General features: G+C 41.9%; 1 protein-coding gene across 8 annotated transcripts in view; it reads left to right on the top strand.

Moving 5' to 3' along the window:
* Positions 1–20703, top strand: part of DDI2 (DNA damage inducible 1 homolog 2) — a 42210-nt gene extending 21507 nt beyond the window's left edge. For 5 of the 8 annotated variants that reach the window (XM_049106946.1, XM_035712945.2, XM_049106950.1 and 2 more), the window contains 4 exons: positions 5019–5122; positions 5212–5277; positions 6788–6977; positions 11953–20703. In XM_049106946.1, the coding sequence (XP_048962903.1) occupies positions 5019–5122; positions 5212–5277; positions 6788–6977; positions 11953–13838 (2246 nt within the window). In that variant the 3' untranslated portion in view covers positions 13839–20703. Of the gene's footprint in view, positions 1–5018; positions 5123–5211; positions 5278–6787; positions 6978–9455; positions 9525–11952 lie in introns of those variants that run through there. The other 3 variants (XM_035712947.2, XM_025446869.3, XM_049106952.1) reach the window with 3 other exon arrangements.
* Positions 20704–24620: the final 3917 nt, after the last annotated feature.

Here is a 24620-nt window from a genome sequence, read left to right as displayed (position 1 = left end):
CCTGTTTATCTCTTTCATGTGTCCTGGGTGTGTTGTTTGTTGGCGGGATTTCAACTTTGCCTTCCAACCTTCCTGTTATGTTTTGCCCTTATTTGATATTCGTGTTACGTAGTTTTCTCGAGTGTCTGGCGATCCTCGGCATCTGCTTATATTGAAGATTAGGACACCAAAGAGCTATTTGGAAGATTACTTGGATGGGCAGCCATGTGTGATTGTAGGTACTCTGGGAGTTGGGAGGATAGGGCTAGAGGCTCAGTAAACTCTAACTCAGCCCCCCCTATTTCAATTATGTGCCTGTTGTGTCCCTGTCTTCTTTTGTGTCCACATCTGTTTTACCCTCTTGAGAAAATAAACCTCTCGTCCACTGTGGGGGTGAAGGGAGGAAGTCACCTGGCTGAGCAGAGAGTGAGAGGGAACCCCAGGATCTAACTGCCTCCTGCAGAGACCTTCATCCCTGGTGGCCCAGGTCTCTGTTCATCAGGCTCTGGGGAGCTGTGTGCTGTGAACTGGCTTGCTTCCCGGTTTTCCTTACTGCCCTCTGCTTTCTGTTCTAAAATTGTGTTTCAGTTTTCTTTTCTTTATTTTTGTCGTTAGTGATTTGTACCTTAAAGAAGCCAACTTTTATTGTGAATTTTTTAGGAGTAAATGGAGTAAGTATATGTGCTCAATCCTTCATTTCTAACCAAAATTATTCTTTTTCTTAATACCTTATATCCTTTTTGAGTGAGACTCAACCACCAAGTACCATTTGGACTTAATCTCTTTCTGGCCTTTTTTTCCATGCATTTTATTCTTGCAGAGAAGTGGTCATATAATATACAGAATTTTATGCCCTGTTTTATGAAAAAATAGCATTCATAACATTTTCTCGCTGTTGCTATAAATTTCATAAGCACCATTCAGATGCAGAGCATTCTCTTGTGTGGGTTAAATGGTCAACTTTAAGGATAAAATTTTCCTCAAATATTTTATTATTGTAACATGACAGTGGATTTTTATGTAGTTCTGTGCACATTTTAATTTTTTTTCTTAGTCAATATTCCTGTAAGTGAAACTATTGACTCAAAGGTTATGAATACTTAAAGGCTCTTAATGTATTTCTAATTGTACCAATGCAGCTTTTCCAGCACTGAATTAGTATTCATCTTGATGTCCTTATACAATCAAGGATTATTAGTTTTTACTTCTTAACATACAGATTAAAAATGTTTTTTTTTAATTGTAAGTTGCTTTTCTTTTACTGCAAGTAATAGTTTCTACCCATTTTTCTCTTGTAATATATTTGTCTATTTATTAGACTCTCTGTGTTTTCTTTTGTCGATTTGTGTAGACTAAGGATAGGAAGGTATTTCTTCCTCACATACACTTCCCGACACAAGTAGGCCTGAACTACCACACACAGGTTGCTTCAGAGTCTGAATTCTCAGAATTTCCATGGTTTTAAGTAGGAGGGTGATAGGAAGCTAAGTAAGTATCAGTCCCTTGTGTCCTTCCTTGTACATGGACAAGCTTTAGCATTTGCAGCTTCGGCTATGATAGGCATGAGGAAAACATTACGATTGTAAGGGAAATCTAAATAAAAGGGAGCTGTGTCATGGATAAGAAGACTCAGGATGTCGAAGGTGTTAATTCTCCCACATTCGTCAGCAGCAGAGTCATTGTAATACCATCAAGATCCCAGTAGGGTTTTTTTTTTTTTTTTCTTTCTTTCTTTTTTTTTTTTTTTTTTTTTGTGAGACCTGATGTGCTAACTTAAAATTTTACATGGGCCATTTATTGTAGGAATTGGCAAGACACTCTGAAATAACTTCCCCCTTCTAAATGTCAAGAGCAAAGGACTAGAACAGAAACAGACCCATGCTTACCTGAACCTTGATAAACAAAAGAGGAAATCTTACAGAGCAGAGGAAAGTTTTCAGGAAACAGCACTAGGACAGCTGGGTATCCATGGAAAAAATGGATTCAAAATTGGACTTTGTCTCACATCACACACGATTGTCAGTTCAGGGTTGATGAAAGACCTCAGTGTGAAAGGCAAAGTCAGAGCTTTCAGAAGAAAATGCGGGACTATGCAGGGGTTCCTTAAAAGTTAAGAAGGAAATTATTTGACAGATTGGGCCATATTAAGATTAGAACTTTTAATCAAAAGGCATAAAGCAAGTGAACAAAAAACAAACTAGGAAAGAAGCTTTATAACATATATGACTAATAAAGGATTCAGATTCAGAATATATGCATTCTGTGTGTGTGTGTGTGTGTGTGTGTGTGTGTGTGTGTGTGTCCCCTCCAACTCGGTAAAAAAGACAGTATAGGGGTGCCTGGGTGGCTTAGTCAGTGTCCAGCTCTTGATCTCAGCTCAGGTCTTATCTCAGGGTCATGAGTTCAGGCCTCACGTTGGGCTCCACACTGGGCATGGAGCCTGCTTTTTAAAAAAAGAAAGAGGGATCCCTGGGTGGCGCAGCGGTTTGGCGCCTGCCTTTGGCCCAGGGCGCGATCCTGGAGACCTGGGATCGAATCCCACGTCAGGCTCCCGGTGCATGGAGCCTGCTTCTCCCTCTGCCTGTGTCTCTGCCTCTCTCTCTCTGTGTGACTATCATAAATAAATAAAAATTTAAAAAAAAAACCTTATTAAAAATAAATAAAAATAAAAAAAGAAAGAATAAAAAACTACAGAAATGACTGAAAGGGCACCAATTTTTTTTTTTTTTTTTCATTAGAGCCAGTGAGCAGGAGCAGAGGGGAAAGGCAGAGGGATGGGCTCAATCCTAGGACTCTGAAATCATAACCTAACCCAAAGTCAGATGCTTATGAGACTGAGCCACACTATTTTCTTTTACTGACACCCTCAAACACTATTGAACAGGAAACTCAAATGATTAAATATATGAAAAGTTGTTTATTATTAATCAGAAATAAATGCAAAATTACTTGCCAGATTAGCAAGATTTTAAATCTAATAATACCGAGTGTTGATGAGAATGTGGAACGGTGGAAGTTTTATACACTGCTAGAAACATTTTAGGAAATAATTCAGTATCCTCCAGCAAAGCTGAGTTAATATCCCCTAGAATTCTGATTCCATTTTCTATGATTTATATATTGTTAAATTAAATACACACCAGGAGACAAGTATAAGAATATTCAGGGTAGCATTGCTTATGACAGCAGAAAACTGGAAGTGACCCAGAAAGTCCCAGAGCAGTAGAATAGATAAATTAGTTGTGGTATATTAGACATGACAGTACTCTAAGGGATGGTTTACAGTGAAAGAAACAGAGCCACACGTACAGAGATAGATCTCAAAATACTTTCTGAGTAAAGAAGCAAGTGGTAATTCAAAAACACAAAGCTAAACAGTAGTATCATTTAGGAATCCTACAGAACTGGTAAGGATTATTTTAAAAGCTGGGAATGATGAACACAAAAACCAAGGCAGTAGTGAGTTTCGGAGAAGACAGTAAGTTGTGATCAGTAGAAGATAAAGGGACTTCTCTTCCAGGTCCCCTTCTCTGCAGGGAGTCTGCTGCTCCCTCTGCCCCTCCCCCCTGCTCCTGCTTGCTCACTCTCGCAAAAATAAATAAAATCCTTAAAAAAAAAAAAAAGATATATGGGGCAGCCCTGGTGGCTCAGTGGTTTAGCGCCACCTTCAGCCCAGCGCCTGATCCTGGAGACTCAGGATCGAGTCTCATGTCAGGCTCCCTACATGGAGCCTGCTTCTCCCTCTGCCTGTGTCTCTGCCTCTCTCTCTCTGTGTGTCTCATGAATAAATAAACAAAATCTTTAAATAAAAATAAAAATAAAATAAAAGATATACTGAGCCTAGGTGGCTCAGTGGTTTAGTGCTGCCTTCCGCCCGGGGTGTGATCTTGGAGACCCAGGATTGAGTCCCCCGTCGGGCTCCCTGCATGGAGCCTGCATCTCCCTCTGCCTGTGTCTCTGCCTGTGTCTCTGCCCCTCTCTCTCTCTTTCTCTCTCTCTCTCTGTCTCATGAATAAATAAATAAATCTTAAAAAAAAAAAAGGGCAGCCCCGGTGGCTTAGCGGTTTAGCACCGCCTTCCGCCCAGGGTGTGATCTTGGAGACCCAGGATCGAGTCCCACATCAGGCTCCCTGCATGGGGCCTGCTTCTCCCTCTGCCTGTTTCTCTCTCCTCTCTCTCTCTGTGTCTCTAATAAATAAAAATTCTTTTTTTTTTTTTCAAAGATATACTTAATAGCAAAGTAATTTTTAAAATACAGGTGTAGGGCAAACCCGAGTGGCTCAGTGAGTTAGCACCGCCTTCAGCCTGCCTGGTCCTGGAGACCCAAGATCGAGTCCCACGTCAGGCTCCCTGCATGGAGCCTGCTTCTCCCTCTGCCTGTGATTCTGCCTCTCTGTGTGTGTGTCTCATGAATAAATAAATAAAATCTTTTTTTTTTAAAGGTGCTTTTTCTAAAAATAAATAATAAAATAAAACAAAAAAACAGACGTAAAGTACGAGGAGTAATTAAGGAAAGGCAAAGCAGGAGGCTCCAGGCAGACAGAGGCATTGGTTTTTTCCTGGCTTTGGTGATTAGAAACTTGATTATAACAGGCAGTAATAAACAGTTTACTTTTTGGAGGCTAACTTGTGTAGAGATTTTATTTCCGTTTTAGAAAGCCTTTTGTAAGTGTACAGGAAGCAAGTGGTTAATGCCCAGTCCTTAATGCCACTTTTCCTCCAGCTGAACATGTGTCCTGATGGTATCACGTATCAAGCCGGGTCTTCTGGGTGGTATAGTTTTACTGTATCCACTTTATAAACTGGTGCCTTCATTGGCTTTCAAACCGATCACTGGACTTACTGGATTTTCATACTTAACTCACCTGTTTCATGCTTTGCCTTGGGTTTGACTGAACATAGGAAGCAAGGCACAGAATGATAGATATATTTCCAAAGCTTTTTATGAGGCTTTTAAAGCAAAAATCAGTAATGTCTAAATAAATAAATGCAGATTAAAATTTAAAAAATCCATAATCTCTTCTGTTAATGTGCTTTAGCTCAGGTTCAGATTGAAGGAGACTTCCTGGCATGTTCTTTCTCTATACTTGAGGAGCAGCCCATGGACATGCTTCTGGGACTGGACATGCTGAAGCGGCATCAGGTAGTTAAGAGCTTTGCTTTCCTTTTGCGTCAGCATTTTGTATGTTACACGGTTATTAGCACATCGTTTCCCTCTGTTGTGTACACCAGAAAACTGAGAAGTCCTGGCTTCTGCAACCTGGAAGGGTCCCTGAACTGAGGATGTCATCATGCATGGTTTGAAATTATGTATCAGTAGAAATAGAATCTCTTCTTGTGAAATCTTTCTGAATCTTTTAAATCTTGCCATCTGTTTGAGATTATAACAGGCAACTTTGTTCTCTTGTGTTATTTTTAGTTTCTGATGAGAATTCAGGTAATTTTTGTTGGGTTTGTAGGGCTCTGGACAACACATGATGGTAAGGGGCAAAAGGAGAAGGGGGGAGAGAATGAATCTTCAGTAGACTCAATGTCCAGTGCAAAGCCCGACATGGGGCTCGATCTCACAACCCTGATACCATGACCTGAGCCGAAATCAAGAGTCAGACACTTAACTGACTGAGCCGCTCAGCCCCTATGATGGTGATTTTACTGCAAGTATACATTTTAGTAAATCCTTACTAGCTAGGCAGTCAGGAAGAAGAGCTACTACAGGATTAAGGAAAGAATCCAATGAGATGGTGGGAGTGGAAATGTTTATTTAGTACAGGGAGAATGATTTATAAATATATTTGCTTATAATATTTATATTTCTACTCTGAAACCTAATAATTTGTTTAAAGATAAAGTCTTCTGATTGAAGAATCAATTAGTGTCCCCTGGGTAATGAGATTTTTCACAGCAGGATTTCCGATCCAGTCAATATTTTTATGTCACTAATACTCTTTAAAGAGATTTTTATTACTAAATCCCTATAAAACATACTGCGGGCACCTGGGTGGCTCAGTGGTTGAGTGTCTGCCTTTGGCTCAGGTCATGATCTTGGGGTCCTGGGATCAAGTCCCATATCAGGTTCCCCGCAGGGAGCCTGCTTCTCCCTCTGCCTGTGTCTCTGCCTCTCTCTGTCTCATGAATAAATAAATAAAATCTTTTAAAATTTTTGCATTAATATTCTATTTAAAGTACAGGATTTTAAGTAGAAGGGGTGAGTGAATCATTGTGTTAATAAAACCCAATTTATTGTCATCTCTCTGTGTTTGTTAGTCATGATATAGACCAGTATTCTTCAACCTAGTAGATATAAAACATGTATATGTATACTGTCCTATGTCAAGGATTAAGAAAAATACACAGAAAAAGAGGGTAGCATAAGTATGAAATAAAGAATACTTTTATGGAGGTGGCCTTGCCCATATACCGCTTTTGAGACCATTGGTATTGAGTTTAAATATAAGTTATACTTTATGCAATAAGCAAAATGTAAATAGTAATGTAAATGTGAATGTATAAATAGTGTGTCTCAGTTTTTAAGAAAAAGTCACTTACATGTTTCTAAAAAGTGGGACTGCTAATTATGCCTGGCCTTTTTCCAAATTTTGTACAGTGATGTGTATCACATTTAAATTCAGAAATGAACAGGGGTCAGGTTAGACAAGTAAGTGTAAACTGCATCCTATAAAGAGAATTCTGCTAAAACTTTACTTTAAATATTTGCATATTAAATACAATTTAAATACTTAAATTCATGATAATTTTTCTGCATGGCCTTTTATCCACTATTGTCAGCCTTTGGTTTCTTTCTTCTAAGTGTTCCATTGACCTCAAGAAAAATGTACTCGTGATCGGCACCACAGGCTCTCAGACCACCTTCCTTCCTGAGGGAGAGTTACCAGAGTGTGCCCGATTGGCATATGGGGCTGGGCGAGAGGACGTGCGGCCAGAGGAGATTGCAGACCAAGAATTAGCAGAAGCTCTTCAAAAATCCGTAGAGGATGCAGGTATTTGCACTGGCCAAGCTCTCGAATAACTTTGTTGTTATTGGTCGATGAGCAAGGGAGGTTGGAGATTCAGAGGGGATAATTTCTAATCCGTGTCATCGTCCTGTCATGGATGTATTCCTTGTCCTCTCACCACCGCCTCCTATCTCTGAATACAATATAGAAGACCTCGGTCTTTCGACAGATCCATTGCTGTGTTATTAGGTACACTGGGGAGTTATTTGCTTAAGCACATTTTGGTAAGGCTTCCTAAAAAAATCTTGTGGGTTTTGTTTTTTGTTTTTTTTTCCTAACAAAATTTCCTATAGGGGTGCCTGGCTGGCTCAGTCAGTTAAGTGTCTGACTCTCCATCTCAGCTCAGGTCTTGATCTCAGGATTGAGAGTTCAAGCTCCGCTTTGGGCTCCGTGTTGGGTGTGGCACCTACTTTAAAAAAAAAAAAAAAGATTACAGTAAGCAGACATTTCCTTTTGAGTTCTACAGTTTCCCTGAAATTTTATTTTCCTTTTCTTAGGCCCATTTCCTTTGACGGATAGCATTGTCGTTGTGACTAAGCAGTCCTGACCTTTTTAATATCTCCCTAAAGTGCCGCCACCAAAGACAACCACCAATAAGACGCATAATTGAATACTAATCAGACACAGTGTTTATGCTTTTAATGAGATTGCGTAGTGTGTCCTTGGGCCAAATTAGAACAGTATGTCAACTGTTGACATGATGATACCTAATCATTTTTCCCTAAGTTTGAATTGTCATGGCTTGTTTAAATCTAAAGACCAAGCCAAGTTTTCTGGGTTAACTGGAAGGACACATTTTTGCTGAAATCCTACCTCCATGGCATCATTTTCCCCCATCTGTTATAAAACAGTGACTCTGGGATACATTTTCTAGAAGCTAAAGAGGATTAACTTTTAAGTTGGGGTTATTTTAAAGTCTTGAGCTATAATTATTCATCAGTGACTAATATCACGCACAGTGTTTTCTGGTAGAGTAAAATGTATTAGAGCTACAAGTCCAGGGAATAGCTTTCTTGTAAAGACAAAAAAGATTGGAGCTTTAAAAATAGCCAGGTTTTGCCAGTGTTTTTAACTTAGAGAACATCCAGAGGTCTAGCCCTGAGCCTCTTTAAAATGGGTGTGGGTAGCAGGCAGTTTTCCAATCTGGCCTTTTTTTGTAATCTAGTCACACCTTTTGGCACCTTTGAGTTTAAATATAAAGTACAGCTTTGGTTATGATTTAACTGTCTTGCAGGAAGGGGAAAATTCTGAACAACCAGTCAGAGACTAAATTAATAGTTTTAATCTTCCCTGCAAGGCAAGCATGACTGAGTTTGACATACCCACTTAGAAGGTTTTACCTGTTTTTAGTAACTTGTCAATCATAATAGTAGGTATTCATAAAATGAAGATGTATTACCATCTTGTGAAATCTCTGTTTTTCCCCCACAATTTCGTGTTTTTATTTGAGAAGCACTAGCTGATGATAGCAATGCTTTCTAACCTACTAACAGTTACCTTCTTTGGGTAATTACCTTCTTATAATAAAAAGTTTAGGAGATTAAAATAGAAACCACAGGTGTTTTCAGGCGCAGTGAAGAGAATATGCCAATTGAAAGGATTAAAAGGAGGAGCACCTGGCTGGCTCAGTCGGTAGACCGTGCTACTCCTGATCTCTCTCGGGGTCATGAGCTTGAGCTCCACACTGGGCAAAGAGATTAAGAACATTAAAAATAAAATTAAATATGTTTTTTGAAGGATTGAAAGGAAATGGTTTTGTTTTGTTCTTTTCCCCATATGACCTTTTGTTACAATATGTGACTTGTACTAATTTTTATAATGTTTAAATAGTGGAATAATTCTACATCAGGTCCTATTTGTTTGGAACACCGACTTCCCAGTATCATCACAAGCAAGACTCTGGACAGAGTAGATGAAAGTATTTTTACTAAAAACTCTTTCTTTGGTGGAGACCTTATACCAGAGAACCTTTATCTTTTCTATCAATGGAAAAATGAACCAGAATAGGAGCTATATCTAATACATCTTCTAAAAACTGGCTAAAAAGTAAGTTAAGCCAGGATAATCCAGTTTGGTTTGTTTTTCTTCTAAAAATAAATCTCCACTGAGAAGGAGATTTGGAAAGTTACTGTTACAAGTGTTCGTTCACCTTTAAGATTTCCATACCGTGTGATTCCATCTATGGGTCTTCTGTTCTCCACCCGTCCCACATGTCTGCCCGTGAATGCCATGTGTGTGGGTGTGTGAAGTTCATTTCTTTCCAAGTTCTATTGAAAAATCTGTTGAAGTTGACACATTGCTTTATGTATTGTGAGAGAATTAAACCAACCAGACTACCGAAACATTCCCTAAGCTTGACTCTACCAGTTCCTGATTGTAAAGGTGGCAGAGGAATGGAGACAAACCCTGCATGCTGTGTGGTTTGCGTTGTTAACCCAAGTTTGCTTGTCTGTTTCCTAATTCAAACAGAGCGTCAGAAGCCATGATGCATGTAGTGTGTGTGTACTGCAGCTGGAGTGGGCCCCAGACCAGGTATTTATAGACACCACGTTAAGCCTTCCATCCAGTTATCGTCTGTGGTCTGAAAGTCTCTGTATCTGCAGCCGTTTTGGAATTTAGCTTCCGCCATCCATTTCACCTTGTTTAATCTGGTTACAACTAGCCTGTATATGCATCTGTGTGTTGGCATACGGACATATCTCAGCACAATTTCCTATGCAAAGTCTTCTCAACCACTGGAACAGTCCAAGGAGGGGAGGGAAATCCCAGTAAAAATGGCCATTGTGAATATATCAAATCAAGAATGTCAGCACCACTGCACATTGTCATTGAGATAACTACACCCTCAGGGGTTTCGGGAGTCTCTCTCTTCTGAAAACGTGAAAGTTCTTTTTCATAGCACTGCACACAAATGCCACAGTTAGCAAAGGGTAGAAATTGTCAATCCACTGAAGAAGTGGAAGCCTAGACCAGGTGACTTGTCTAGGGACACAGGTTCACAGGATTGAGGTTTTATTCCCTCAGAAAGAAGAGCTGACACTTGGCTCTCCCATCTTTCCCTAACCTGACAGATTCTCCCCCAGAGGCATTTTGCTCCCTTTTGCCTGGAGTGTAAATTTGGGAGACGGCAGCCTGAGCTGATTTACCAAGAGAAAGAAAGACAGTCTTTTAATACCAACCTGGGACTTCATAGGGGTTGTTTGCAGGCTGGTTGTAATTAGATACTTAGCATTCAATTTCTTTTTTCCTTTTTCCTTACAAGGTGAGGTAAAAGTGGGCATGGTTTAATTAGTCTTAATATCCATTGTCCTCATCCCTTTCTCCTATCCTGTAGTACTGACCCAGTGCTCCCTACAGTTAGGATTTAGGCCAGTGAGACCCACCATCTCAGCAACAGGAGGACTAAGTGCTGCTTTCATAGTGAGTGCCAAACACATCGAGGCCGTGTTGACCTCATGCAGTTGTCCTAACTGGCATGCCAGTGCCAGAAGGCCATCATCACATACCCCATGCCACTCACGTGGATACTTTACATGTAACACATCTTTTCTGTTGGCATTAAGTCACAATTGAGCCTCTTTCAGAGCCAGTCTTAGAGATTGATAAATAAAACTAATAACTGTGTTTCTAGACACTAATGGATACAGTTTGCCACTGACATAAATTCTGTTTTCCCATTTACCTCTAAGCTATCAGATTGTTTTGCAAGAAGTCAGTAACTTTCTGACATAGTGCCTTATCTTCTCATGCTGTTAACCAGTGTTGCGTTAGAATGATTTAGAGCTGTTTGAATCCTAACTGGATTGCTTCATGACATCTTAAGATCAGGCTGCCCACATTGGATGTTAATCAGCATGAAGCATTTAAGTCACATCTGCCCTAGTAGATGGTACTGTGAAGTAATTGTTACCAGCCTTTGACATTTTATTAAAGATCTTATACTAATTGTGTAGAGGTCAATGTTTAACTGGATCTGTGGCAAAAGGAGGATTGGAGCTGATGATTAATGGTGTCGTGAGGTGGTGTTTGAGCCTGCCGTCCTGTGAGTGCTCAGTCAGTTGCAGTCAATCTAAATGGCAATTGCCTATCAAAAAACTGTTATGAACTATCTCCCTCCACTGCCAGGACTGCCACCTGCTGTGCCCTCAAAGTACCTAAGTGTTCTTACTTAGTTGTACTATGTTAATGTGATAAAGTAATTGATAATCCTTTTAAAACTTGCCCTATTTGGTAAGGTGATGATTGGATTTAATCTGTTTGACCTTTAGCTTTATTTTTGTTTGACTCCACGTTCACATAGTTTTATCCTGATTTTCAGGAAGTTTGGATAGAAATGAATTAAATATTTCTCTGCCTTCTGGAGATTCTTAAGCATATCCTCCTATCTCTTTATAATTCCCACTCTGTTCCAGATAGAATTGTCATTTAGAACCTTTGGGTTCACATTTGAAACACTAAAAGTGCATTGACGTGAGAATCATTCTAGTGCAAAGATCTTTAAAATTTCAAAGCTTAAGAATCACCTGAGGAGCTTATTAAAAATGCAGATTTGTGGGTTTCCTCCCATGTTCATCTTAGCAAACATGCCAGGTGATTTCAGGGCAAGTGATAGAACACACTTGGAGAAACTCTTCCAGAGTTCTGAACTCACGGAGAGTAAAAATACATAAATATCCCTCAGCCTTGAGCACTGACCCAGCCATTATGTGGATGTTTATTAATGGTACTTAAAAATACTGAATTAGAGTGCACATGTTTTATTAAGAACACATTTATTCTGATGCTGTGATGTTAAACTGTCACCCCAGTGAGAATGGTTCTTGTGTAAGTCTATGGATATAAGACAAACCCAAGTTTAAGGACCTGATTTTGTTCTGTCCTGTATAGATTTGTATCATCTGATCATTTGGTGGCCTCTGTAACCTGCTAATTAATCTCTTTTCCTTTTTGTTCCATATAGAGAAAAGCGGTAAAGAAACTACCTCACTGGGAATGTCCTCATTACCAACTTCAGACGGATTTAACCATCCAGCCCATCGTTCAGGACAGAGTCCTGAGATTGGTGATCCTGTGAGTCTTGCTCACTCCGTCCCTGCTTCAGCCTGCCCTGTGAAGCCCAGTGACCCCGACAGCATCGAACCTAAGGCTGTGAAGGCTTCAGCTGAATTCCAGATAACCTCTGAAAAGAAAGAACATCTTCCTCTGCAGGATCTTTCTAATAGTGCTTCTTCAGCAGACAGTGCTCCAGCAGACCAGAGTCCAGCCATGCCTTTGCAGAATTCCTCCGAAGAAGCCATTGTTGCAGATAATACGGAGAAATCTGCTGAAAGAAGCACCCAGGGCCTCAGATCTCCTCTCCACACAAGACAGCAAGCTAGTTTATCTGTCACAACTAGTAGGGTGCAAGAACCACCAGGGTTTCTAGGTGAAAAGGGTTGGTATCCAGAAAATCAGAAACTGAGTCAGGTGAATGGCCTGCAGCAGCACAAAGAACCAGGGAATCAACAGCATGGGGTCGGACAACAGAATGCTCTAAATGATCAAGAACATCTCTGTAGCACAGAGGACTTTGAAATTCTTGGAGAAAGGCAACAGAATCAACAGAAAGGTGTTGATTTGGAAACGACAATGAAAGAAGATGGGCTACAACACAGTGTGGACCTTCTGGGTACAGAGGAAAATATTCTACCTTCAGGATGCTTTGGCTGCTCAAATTCAGAAACACTTATGGAAGTAGATACAGCTGAAGAGTCTCTAGTTGCTATGCTTAACTCAGCGGATGGTCAGCATGCCAGTGTCAAGAACATCGGTGCATCTGCTCTCACCTTAGATAATCCCTTGATGGAAGTAGAAACATCAAAATGTAATCCTCCTTCATCTGAAATTTTGAGTAATTCAGTTTGCACTCAGGATTTACAGCTCCCAGACAGTAATGTTGAAATGTCTGGAATAAATAAAGAGGGTGAGGATTGCTCCCCCTCCTTGAGTCTTGGTGGCAGTTGTCAGCCCTCTGTGGAGTCAGCAGAGGAACCTTGCTCGTCTCTAACAGCAGCTTTGAAGGAACTCCATGAACTTCTGGTCATTAGTAGTAAACCAGCTTCAGAAAATACATCTGGAGAAGTTACCTATCAGTCAGAAATGATAACTGAGGGCCACACAGGTATTCAGGACCTTTCTGAAAGATGGACCCAAAGTGAGCGTCTCACAGTTACCCAGAATGAAGACCATTCACAAGTCTCCTTTCATCAGAGCATATGTGTATCGGTGAGGGCAGAAAAGTTAACAGACACTTCAAATGGTGCTGGAGTAGATGTAGTAGAAAATAGTAACATTGGGGATCTGGGTGATGGCCTAGGAACTGAGAAGGAAAGTGTCCCCAAGCCTAGGGGATCCGTAAAGGAGACCAGCTCTGCCACTCTGGCCTCAGCTAAAACGTCTAAGCAGTCACACTGCACATTAGGTGTAGACATTCCACCCCAACTCTTAGCAGGTGAGGAGGATGCAGTCAGTCACACGTCTGAGCAAATGAAGTCCTTGTCCAGTTTCATATTGGTTAAAGATTTGGGTCAGAGCACACACAAGCCGGTGACAGACAGGCCTGAGACCAGAGAAGATGTCTGTCCTGAAGCTGCAGGGCCACTTCTTGAATTTGAACCACCTCCCAGCCAGTCATCACCAAGTCCCTCCATTCTTTCACCATTAATTTTTCCCGCTGCAGACATTGACCGCATTCTCCGTGCCGGCTTCACTTTGCAGGAAGCTCTCGGGGCTTTGCATCGAGTTGGTGGAAATGCAGACCTTGCACTTCTCGTTTTGCTAGCGAAGAACATTGTAGTTCCTACATAACCATGGAAAAGGGGGCTAGACCATACTCCATTCCCTTAAAAGCTATACACGTGTACACACACACACACACACACACACACACACACACCACTCATCACATATACAATATATGTAGAAACCTGCAAGCAGAATGTTGAGCCAGATTTTTTTTAAAGATTTTTTTCGGCCAAAGTAACTTATCTCTTGTCTGATGAATTTGTCTATTCTCTTTGTTAAAATTTGGGCCTTTTTAAATGTATTGGCAGTATGTGCATACAAAAGCTTTTTATTACCATTAAGATGATGTATTCTGGAATAAAATTGATGGTTTTGTGTATAGCATACCATTTTAGAATGAGAGTGAATGCTTTAAAAAGCAGAAACCATGAGAAATCCCACCACCCATGCAGCTAAAAGCAGATTAACTTCCCATTTTGGCTGTGTCTGTGCTGTAGGCAAGGTATGGCTTGTTGGCTCAGTTGTCCATTTACAAACTGGATCACATGGTTTGGTGTTTGGAATTATACTTAGTGCTCTGTGTATTGATGATTCATCAGTTACAACAGGAAATTGAAGAATAATTGAATAATATATTCTACAGTGGTATGTTTTTATTTGTATGGTTAGGATTTGACCTTTTTATGGAATGAGGTGGGAGGGTTTCGAACTTGGGCTGCTTTGTGCATCATAGGCTGCTGCATGGATTGCCAAGTATTTGGGGTGGGAAACGGGTTGGGAGTCAACGTCAGAGTGAAACATGGTGCTACCCAGCTAGAAAAGGGAAGAGTCTATAAATTCGTTTGCAAATGTCTTGATGATGTTTCAACAACTATGAGTGAAAAATAATGGCCGAAACACTGGAATTGACTAGATAGTGGGTTTGCTAGCATCTTACAGATCACACCTCAACCTTTAGTGATTAATGATGAACTTAAAGTTCTGCTAATGGGTTGATCGCCAGCAGTTTATTTCCTTTCAAAGCTCATTTACTAGGAAGTTCTTCTAAAGCTCAGGTTGAGCTGCGATCTGAGTGAAATATTGTGAAGTGGGATAACCTTGTCACTGGTTCATCTTGGTGCTTGGAATGGTCAGTCTCTTTGTTGAGTGTCCTTCATGGCACCAGAAATAGTAACTGCAGTTTCTGACTCAAGTGGCCTTGGTAGAGATTTCCATCCCTTTCTTTCCTCAGGAGTTTTCTTTTTAAAATAAGATGCATCATATTTGTGTTTACCATGTCAAGGTAGAGTGGGGCATAGTATATAGATGTATTTATTGTGGCCTTTTTTTTTATATGAGGACTAGCCCTTGGAAACCATTGTCCTGTGGGCCCCACTGTGCAATAATCCTACTGGATAGATTTTAGGTAGTTTTTCCTGGAAAATAAACTCTCTTATGTACCTAGCAGGAATCTGAAATCTTGGTTTTATTGAAAAGAATTTTGAGAATGACTCCCGATTCCAAGTTCTGGTTCGCAGTGTGTTTGAAACAGATGCTTTGAGAGGGTGATTCGTGAACTTAGTGTTAAATGATTTTGTCTAAAGTCTTACTCTCTTTGAAAGCGTATTCTTTCCATCAAAATTTGAGTCATTGAGCACAATCAAAATGGAAGCTCATATCTCAGGAGTTTTTGAAATTTTAATTTGGGGGCACTTAGAGACGTTTCTCTTCTACCCTATTCCATCTTCTTTTCTTTTTGCTGTGATGTTTGTATGTGTGTTATGAGACTTTAGTGATGTGATGGAAAGTCACATAGATTCATCATGATCCTGACGTTAGGAGATGGTTGACAGAAGGAATTGTGGTTTACTGTTTTCAAGAGGGCGCTTGAAACAGCGGGTCAGCTAGGTTGTCTTTAAGATGTTCTTTCAGATGATCATGTTGCAGACCCTTTTTGCCTGCCCCACACCAAAGATGTAAGATGCACTAGGAAACTGCATATAGGATTTCTGTCAACCGACTCTTAAGAGCTGTGATTGTAATTAAGTAGTTGGTGCTATGATTGAAGCAAAATCTAATAGCAATGCAATGGCCCCTGTATTTGCTTTATGGGTGATAATTGGGAATTTATTCTAAGCTTATAAATCTTTAGGGTCAGGTTGGAGTGAGGTGGGGGAAGTTATCAATGACAGCAGACTTCTCCAAAAAAGCCTCTGTGTGAAGATGGGCCTCATCGTCTTCGGTGTGGGCAGTGGTGCACTGCTCAGGCTTGGCCGCTCAGTTTTCACAGTGCAGAGATTTGGGGATCAATCCCAGGTGGAATACAGAATATCAACCCGGAAAAGGTTTTATTATAATAGCTTTTTACATATGTATATTTATTTTTAGGAGAAAATTGAATAGGCCTATAGTTGTACATGCATTCTTGTTAGGAGTACTTTGAATGAATGAGCTGAACCCACTTGCCAATTATCCTTTTCTTTTTTCATCATTTATTTTTTAATGTATAATTGCTTTCAATTTTTAAAACCGTATTTCCTGTCTCATCATTTATATGAAAGTAAAATTGTTGATATCTGTTAGGATTTTGAATCATTTTAAATTTTGCAGTTCTTAAAACACAAAGGGAATTAAGGAACATGACACTAGTGAAACTTCATTGTCAGTTTTATTAAAAGTGCAGAAATTAGGGGCGCCTGGCTGTCTCAGTTGGAAGAACATGCGATCCTTGATCTCAGGGTCGTGAGTTCAAGCCTCACGTTGGGTGTAGAGATTACTAAAAAAAATGTTTTAAAAGTCAAACTTTTTTTTAAAATGAAGAAATTTAAGATTAACTTCTCTAAAAATAGGATAAAATCATTGTGAACTCCTCTGGTGGCCAACAACATAGTTACTGGTCAGCCGTACATAGTAATGGGCCATTTTATTGGACAGCTTCTTTGCCATAACCAGTAATGGATGGTTTTGTGGTCAGCACTCACCTCCAAGGGTGGTCTGTTTATTCACCAAAGAGAGGAGAAATTGTCCTGTATGACTTGCAGTTTACCCTAAGCTGATTGGCATGTGTAGCAGTGTGCTTGGTGACCAGACAGCTATGCCTAGGCTGTAGATTTTGCCCATTGGAGCTGGTAAGAATGATTCCTCTTGTACATGTTTAGGCCTCTAGACATCAGCCAGCCTTCATCCCACAGTTTGGCCCTTAGCCATCAACATACAAAGATAGCCAGTTGCTTGGCAAAGAGAACTGGAGAGATGGTGGGTGTCTGTTAAACTGTTCTTCCTCGGAGCCTATGAAACCTCCCAGAGCTCCATGTCTCCATATGTACTAAAGGAAGACACAACCCATGTGTTTTTTCCCAAAGCATTTCTCCAGCAAGAGAGGGTTGCATAAAAATGGAAAGATCTATGAAACTCTGTGTCACTGAGTTTTATGATAACTAGTTAAAATGGAATCCGCCTGTTCTTCCCCTAGCACAGCTTTCTATCTCTAGTAAAAGCCATAAAAACTTAGTTGGTTTAACCATCAGCTCATGTGTATATATACATGTGTGATTGACAAATACCCTACAGTTAATTTTTTATCTACAGATATATTCTCCATTTAAGGTGGCTTTTATCCCACCATGTATATAAAAATAGCCTTGCAAATAGCTGGCCAGGAATGTTGCAGTGCATTCTGACTTCCTTTTCCTTCCTGTTTGCCACCTGTAATGAGAGCAAGCAGGATAATTGAACTATGTATTTCAAACTTGTTATCACTGGCAACATATCCTAAGAGAAGCTAATTAGATTATGCATTCTTCCATTCTCTAGCACAAACACCAAAAAGCCAAATTTCTCCTTTGAATTTGGTAACTTAGTATAATAGTCTGTGGCTGAGCTAGAAAGAAACTGTTATTAAGAGTTTCCCTTCCCAGAAGATGGAATGTTAACTTTTTGTGTTAGGAGTTCAGTAACATAAAAATAGCTTTTTTTTTTTTTCTGAAAGAGTTAAAAAACACCAATTCCTCTTAAGAAAGTAAATTTGAAGCATGTCCTTGAGAACTAGAAATGTAAAATCATGGCTTGAGTTCTATACCTTAGAGGGCTCTCAGTGAAGTGTTCCTAGGAGTTCATTGAATAAATAAATTAGGGGTAAACCTTTGATGTACTTGATTTTCTCTTGTGCCTTAGTTTCTCCAAATAGCAGAAGCATCACATTTTGGTGGGAAATAAAAGTGGAAGTGTCGGGGGGGGGGGGGGGGGACGGGGACGGGGGGTGGATTTGAAAATGGCCTTCCTAGAGATAGAGGCGTGCATGGAGTGGTCCTAAGACTCACCTTCATTGTCAATTCAGAATTACCCTGCATCAAATCTTTAGATTTCCCTAGATAGAAGAATTACAGTAGGGCGTTTTTGCATCAGGAGTACCAAAAAGTGGTTTCTAGGTGTTTATTATGTTCTTTGTTGCACTGTCTGTATTGTGGTTGTTAAGACAAAAGTCCAAGAAAATGTATCTGGTACTCTTGAAGGCTCTATACAGGATGAGTCTTTGAATAAGATTTCATTGACTCGTGAGAAGCCTGGCTGGCTCAGTCGGTAGAACATGGAACTCTTGATCTTGGGATTGTGAGCCCCCCGTTGGGGGTAGAGTTTACTTAAAAAAAAAAAAAAAAGAAAGTTTATTGATTCATCAAACATTAAGTGCCTGTGTGCCAGGTACTGGGGAGCACTGGGGTTACAGGAGTGACTAAATCAGATTGGAAGCCTGCCCTCGTGAAGTCCTATCTAGTTAGGAGATAATGAAACAAATTTTGGCATTAAGGGCAAGATCTCTTTTTGCCTATCGGCAGGGTTTTATTTTTTAAGTCATACTAGAATAATTTAGTTCAGATTCAGAGGAGATTGGGAAAATCAGGCTCAGAATGGAAATAGATACTATGAACCTAAAATTGCTCTAAAAGAGTTTTTTAAATTATTTTTCTAAATAGATTCAGAAACAAACAAAAATGTGTTTTTTTAAAGATTTTATTTATTTATTCGTGAGAGAAATAGAGGCAGAGACACAGGCAGAAGCAGGCTCCATATGCAGGAAGCCTGACATGGGACTTGATCCCAGGTCTCCAGGATCACGCCCTCGGCTGAAGGCGGCGCTAAACCGCTGAGCCACCCGGGCTGCCCAACAAAAAATGTTCTAATGTTTGATAGAAATACTTGAAGAGAGCAGTATAAATTATTTGGAAATACTATATGCTGCTAGGGGGCAGGGGGAAGCAGATGGAATAGAAGCACAAGTAAATGGGAGATGATCCCAAATGTGCACCAGTGACAGCTTTTCCGCCCACTGGGACATCCTTGGGGGGCGGGTAGAAATGTGGGGTGTGCTGTGGGATCCCCCCACTCCCCATCTGAGCATGGCCTCTCTGGAATACTGACCATCTGGGCCAACAGGACTTAGCAGAGGACCCTGCGGTATTTGCCGTTTTAAAGCAGCTGAGCCCAAGATGTGGAAATGGGAATCTAGAGCAGAAAACATAGCAAGCGATGGGGCCAGGTGGGGGGCAGAATTATTACAAGAGGATTCAAGGTTCTCCCAAGTCTTGGACAGGATAGCTCCATTAAAAGGACATTCTTCAACCCATTATTTAAAATGTCACCACTTATGTTGTAATCCTGAGGCTTGCAGGTAGAGTTTCTGGGCCTGACTCCCAGTGACTTCTGAGGCTTCCAATCAGGAAAAACCCACAGATTTGTCGTTTATGTATTGGTGACTGGTGATCTAGACCCTCTGGGGGCTGTAAGAGGCGAGAGGACATAGCTGGTAAGCTTCAGGGCACAATCTTAAGGAATGAAATCGGAGAAAAACGGTTCAAGGCTGTAGGAGTTAGAGAATGTTTCTTTTACCTAAAAAAGTTAGGCAGCTGACAGAAGACCTGGGGTGGGGGCGTAGGACACAAAATTAGAATTTTTGCAGAACCGTATTTCTTTACGTAGAAGGTTCTTGTTTAGCTGACTTGGGGAAGGGGCATGCTGGATCTTGTTCCCCGGGAAAATCCATGTCTGATGGGAAAAGACTTTGTTGACCAAGAGTTTGCTTTACACACGACCTTGAATGAAGGCATCTGTGGCTTGAAGGAAGGAGACCTGGGGCCGCCTCCTACCGAGGTCAGCCAGTCGGTTTCCAGATCCCTTGAGCCTGAGATGACCTGACGCTGACCAGCCTTCTTTTTCTTTCCCTGAAGGCCCCATAGCTTTCTGAGTTGATGTGTCCCGACACCTTTCTCTCCGAATGATTATACTCCATTGTCTGTTCTCTCGATCATCCTTTCGAAATAGTGAGGCACTCAGAGCAGTTCAACATATTATATTGCTTTTTTTTTTTCCCACTGTGCACCTACAACGGAAATGGATTTGCGTGTTTTTATTCGAAATCTCGTCTTCATGGCAAGTTGGGCTAATGGCCTTCGCTCTCGAGTAAGGTTTGTTTACCAGTTTTGTAGCCATATTTGGCAAATCTTAGCAAATAGAAACCCTTCTCCCCCCCCTCCCTCCTTTATTTGTTCTTGCAATTGCTCCTGTGTTGCTTTTCTGACTTTTCTTTAAGCTTTGAGACTACTGCATCTTTTAAGAAACTAGGCAGATTGGCAAAATAGGCTTGCCGATAGCTTAGTCACTCCCATAGTGCTTTGGTTTTGAGAGTTGGGAAAACTCTGAGAACTTAAGAGAACCAAACTCAGGAATCCCACAGTTGGCTGCACTGTGCCCTTGGTTCAGGGGCTGGACATAGGACCTGTCTGCAGCTGAGTGAACTAGATGCATTTGGGTTTGAGTTTTTGTCACATACTGAAATGTTAAGTCAGCCCTAAATAATCGAAACACTTTATTTTTCTTTTTTTAATAGGAACTTTCTGAAGAAAAAGTGATGTGTAAAACATTTGATATTTAAGACAATAAAGTTTTTATCATAAGACTCTTGTTTGATCAATTTCTTTCAAGTTGAGATGATTGATGATTACTTTGTCCTTGTCCCCCCCCCCCCCGCCCCCGCCGCCCCTCTAAATGGTACCCAGACGCCGTGATGTGTAGCCATCCACCGGGACCTCCCAAGAAATGGGCATGTCCAAGCCATGACAGTTGGCTTCCAGGTGAGCCCTGAGGGGCATGGCTGCGTGCCCGTGACCGAGACGCGGGTCCGACCGCGTGGGCAGCCGTTGCACAGTAACAGACATAAACATTGTGACAGGGTGTTGTGGTTAGACCAGCCTCTGGAGCCAGGTCACTTTGTCACTTACTGGCCATGTGACCTTGGGGGAGTTTCCCACCCTATTTGTGTCTCCATTTCCTCATCTACAAAAACGACCATCTGGATGGTTGTAGGGATTAAACAAGTTAATACAGGTGAAGTGCTTAGCACAGCACCTGGCACCATACTAAGTGCTCATTAGACACAAGCCACAATGTGTCACTGTGTCACATAAAGGATCGGAGAGTGCTGAATGCAGTTTCTAGAAGTTGGCCAATCCCAACAGTCCGATGGGCTCCGCCCACTCAGGGCCTGGGCTGCCAGGGCTCCGCTTCAACACGTGGCTTCCAAGGTAGCCTTGGCCACCAGCATCCCGCTGACCTCCAGGAGGAGGGAACGAGGGCTGTTCACGGAAGCTTTTCTCCCAGGCCTGGAAGCGGTGCCGTCTGTCCCTGGCTGGGTGCGGCGTGCAGGGAGGCTGTGCACCTAAGCTACCCTGGTGCCCAGGTGAGTGGTGCACAGGTGTCCCCTGGCGGCGCTTCAACCTCCCCTTACACGGCCCCCGGCCCCTGCAAGGAGGTGGCCCTGTGTCCCGTCCCGGCGCTCAGCCGACCCCAGCCCAGAGTCCCCCATGATGCCCCGTCTTCCTTCAGGCCTGGATTGTGGCTCCTTATGGTCTAGGAAACTGAACTCGTGCTCCCGCCCCAAACAGTGTTGACTCAGGGACAGAATAACTGCAATAGCAAATCCCATTCAGAAAAGAGAAGAGGGAAATGCAACCACCCGCGAAGGGGTTGGGGAAGTTCCTCTGCTTCTAATGACCTTCTGTGGCAGGGACTCCCTTATCTATTGTCCACGGCCCCACCTGAAGCAGGCTCCGTCGGCCTTCCTAAGGGGCTAGGCAGCTCTCAGCTTGCCGCTGGCCCAGGCCTGGGGACTGGGGTTGTCTAAAGCCTCAGAAAAGTCCCTGGCTTTTGAACTCTGGATCTGTAGTTTCTTTGGCAAAACAATTTACTCAGTAACACTTAAGGGGCTTCTGATTATTTGCTCCAGTCAATCCTGCACTGCCAGGGACCACACTCGGGTTCTCTCATGTACACAATCCCCAAGCATGATTCACTGCTTTGCTTTCTCACTGCCAGTCTGTTCTCTGTGGCATTGAGAGTTAATCTGAAATAGATTTGAATGAGAAAAACTTAATATTCTTTTTTTTTTTTTTTTTTTTTTTTTTTTTGCCACAGGGCTGAGTCTTGCTGGGCCTTGGTATTCAAAGCCTATTTCAAACTTAGCTCTTACTATCTGAAGCCCAGAACAAGGAAATTTACTGGAACAACCCTAAATTCAAGACCCCAAATGTCTTGGCACCATTCCTTTTCCATTCTGCTTGCAACAAGCCAGTTCTTTCATAAACTTGGTTCTTTCTCATAATGTAAAAGTCAACACACCCACCAGACCTTTTCCAACCCTCCCTTGGAGACCTGAGCTTCAGGGTCCATATGTAATGGGTCAACCATCCAAGGTGCCACCAAAGAGGTTTACCAGATGTTTCACCCTCTGAACAATAAGCACCTCCATTTTTCTAGCCTCCCTATATCCGTATCCTCCTTGACTATCAAGACAGGGCCTCTTTTAGGGTTTTATGGTGAATAAAAGTAGTACCAATTTTGGTATGGAGAGAGGCTAACTGCTGGAAGGTACCCAACTCAAATACCAGTAGCTTAACACAACAGAACCTCATTTCTCCTTGACAGCCCACACTGAGTTCAAGTCCTTGGAGGTAGGAAGACTCTTGACACTATCATTCAGGAAACTGGCTTTGAGCAGCTCTGCCCTTTTCACCTGGCTTCCAAGTTTGCCCTGGCCTTAAACATTCAACTGGAAAATAATGGAAGAGAGGATCAAGCTCAAGTGGCTTTTATAGGTGGGACCAGGAAATGGAACATATCGCTTCCCACACAAAATCAACGAAAACCACAGTAACTGGCCACACCTAGCTCAAAGAGAGGCTGAGAAATGTAGACCAGCTCTGTGCCCAGTAGGAAGACATCAACTAACCCAGCTTTTGTCTCAAAAAGAATATCCACTTTTTTTTTTAAGATTTATTTATTTATGATAGACATAGAGAGAGAGGCAGAGACAGAGACAGAGGCAGAGAGAGAAGCAGGCTCCATACCGGGAGCCCGACGTGGGACTCGATCCCAGGACTCCAGGATCGCGCCCTGGGCCAAAGGCAGGTGCTAAACCACTGAGCCACCCAGGAATCCCCTCTTTTTTTTTTTTTTTTTAAGATTTTATTTATTCATGAGAGACAGAGAGAGAGGCACAGACACTGGCAGAGAAAAGCAGGCTCCATGCAGGGAGCCCGATGTGGGACTCGATCCGGGGTGGGACTTGATCTGGGTTCTCCAGGATCACGCCCTGGGCTGAAGGCAGTGCTAAACCGCTGAGCCACCTGGGCTGCCCAAATATCCACTTTCTAATGTCTGGTGGGGACACAGGAGCCTTGTCTTGACTCCCAGTTATATAGTCACAGATTGAGACCCCCTCATTCTGAACTACTGAGAATCAATTTCTTGCTGAGGGTATCAGGGCAATCTCTTGTCTATCCTAAAGCTTGGAAATGTTGTGTGTTTAATTTTTTTTTTTTTTTAATTTAAGTGACTTGGCCACCTGGGTGGCTCAGTCTGTTAAGTGTCTGACTCTCAACTTCTGCTCAGGTCATGATCTCATGGGTGGTGGGCTTGGAGCCCCATGTTGGGCTCTGTGTTCAGCAGGAAGTCCGCTTCTCTCCTCCCCCTCCCTCTGCCCCTCCGAGCACACTGTCTCTGTCTCTCTCTAAAATAAATACGTCTTGAAAAAAACTGTGACTTACAATCAACCATTTTGAAATTAATGAGTAACTTGGAAACACCTTAGGTGTTGGCCAACGTGGAATCATTGCTATGTGAGCGATTTGTATTGTGGGGCCTTTACCTGAGAAGATTTCAATGTACCTGGAACGTACCTGGGAAGCTGGTGTATATAGGGAGTTGCTTAGACATATCCCCCTTGTTCTGTTAGGGTTCCTTGCCTATCTAAAAAGAGTGATGAGAACAGGGGCTCCTGAGTGGCTCAATCAGTTAAGACTCTGGGTTTCAGCTCATGGTCTCTGGGTGGTGGGATCAAGCCCCATGTTGGGCTCCATACCTAGCATCAAGTCTGTTACCCTCTCCCTCCACCCCTCCCTCTGCTTGCATCCTCTCTCTCTTTCTCAAAAATAAATAAATAAAATCTTAAAAAAAAAAAAAAAAGAAACAAGTGGGGACGCCTGGGTGGCTCAGTTGGAAGAGCCTATGGCTCTTGATCTTGGGGTTGTGGGTTCAAGTCCCATGTTGGGTACAGAGATCACTTAAAAAAAGGTATCAGGGAAGTAAATGCATTGGGGGTTTATGACAGGAATCTATGGCTTGGAGGAGGAAAATATAAGGAAAGAGCAAGATATTCATTTAAAAGTAGAAATACAGGGGTGCCTGGGGGGCCAAGTCTGTTAAGTGCTTTCGGCTCAGGTCATGATCCTGGGGTCCTGGGATCGAGCCCTGCATGGGGTCCCCTGCTCAGCGGGGAGTCTGCTTCTCCCTCTCCCTGTGCTGCTCCCCCGACTCGTG

The sequence above is a fragment of the Canis lupus genome, chromosome 2, assembly GCF_003254725.2.
Source record: "Canis lupus dingo isolate Sandy chromosome 2, ASM325472v2, whole genome shotgun sequence".
NCBI lineage: Eukaryota > Metazoa > Chordata > Mammalia > Carnivora > Canidae > Canis > Canis lupus.
The sequence above is the reverse complement of the archived record's forward strand: the minus strand, read 5'-3'. Positions and strand labels throughout refer to the sequence as shown.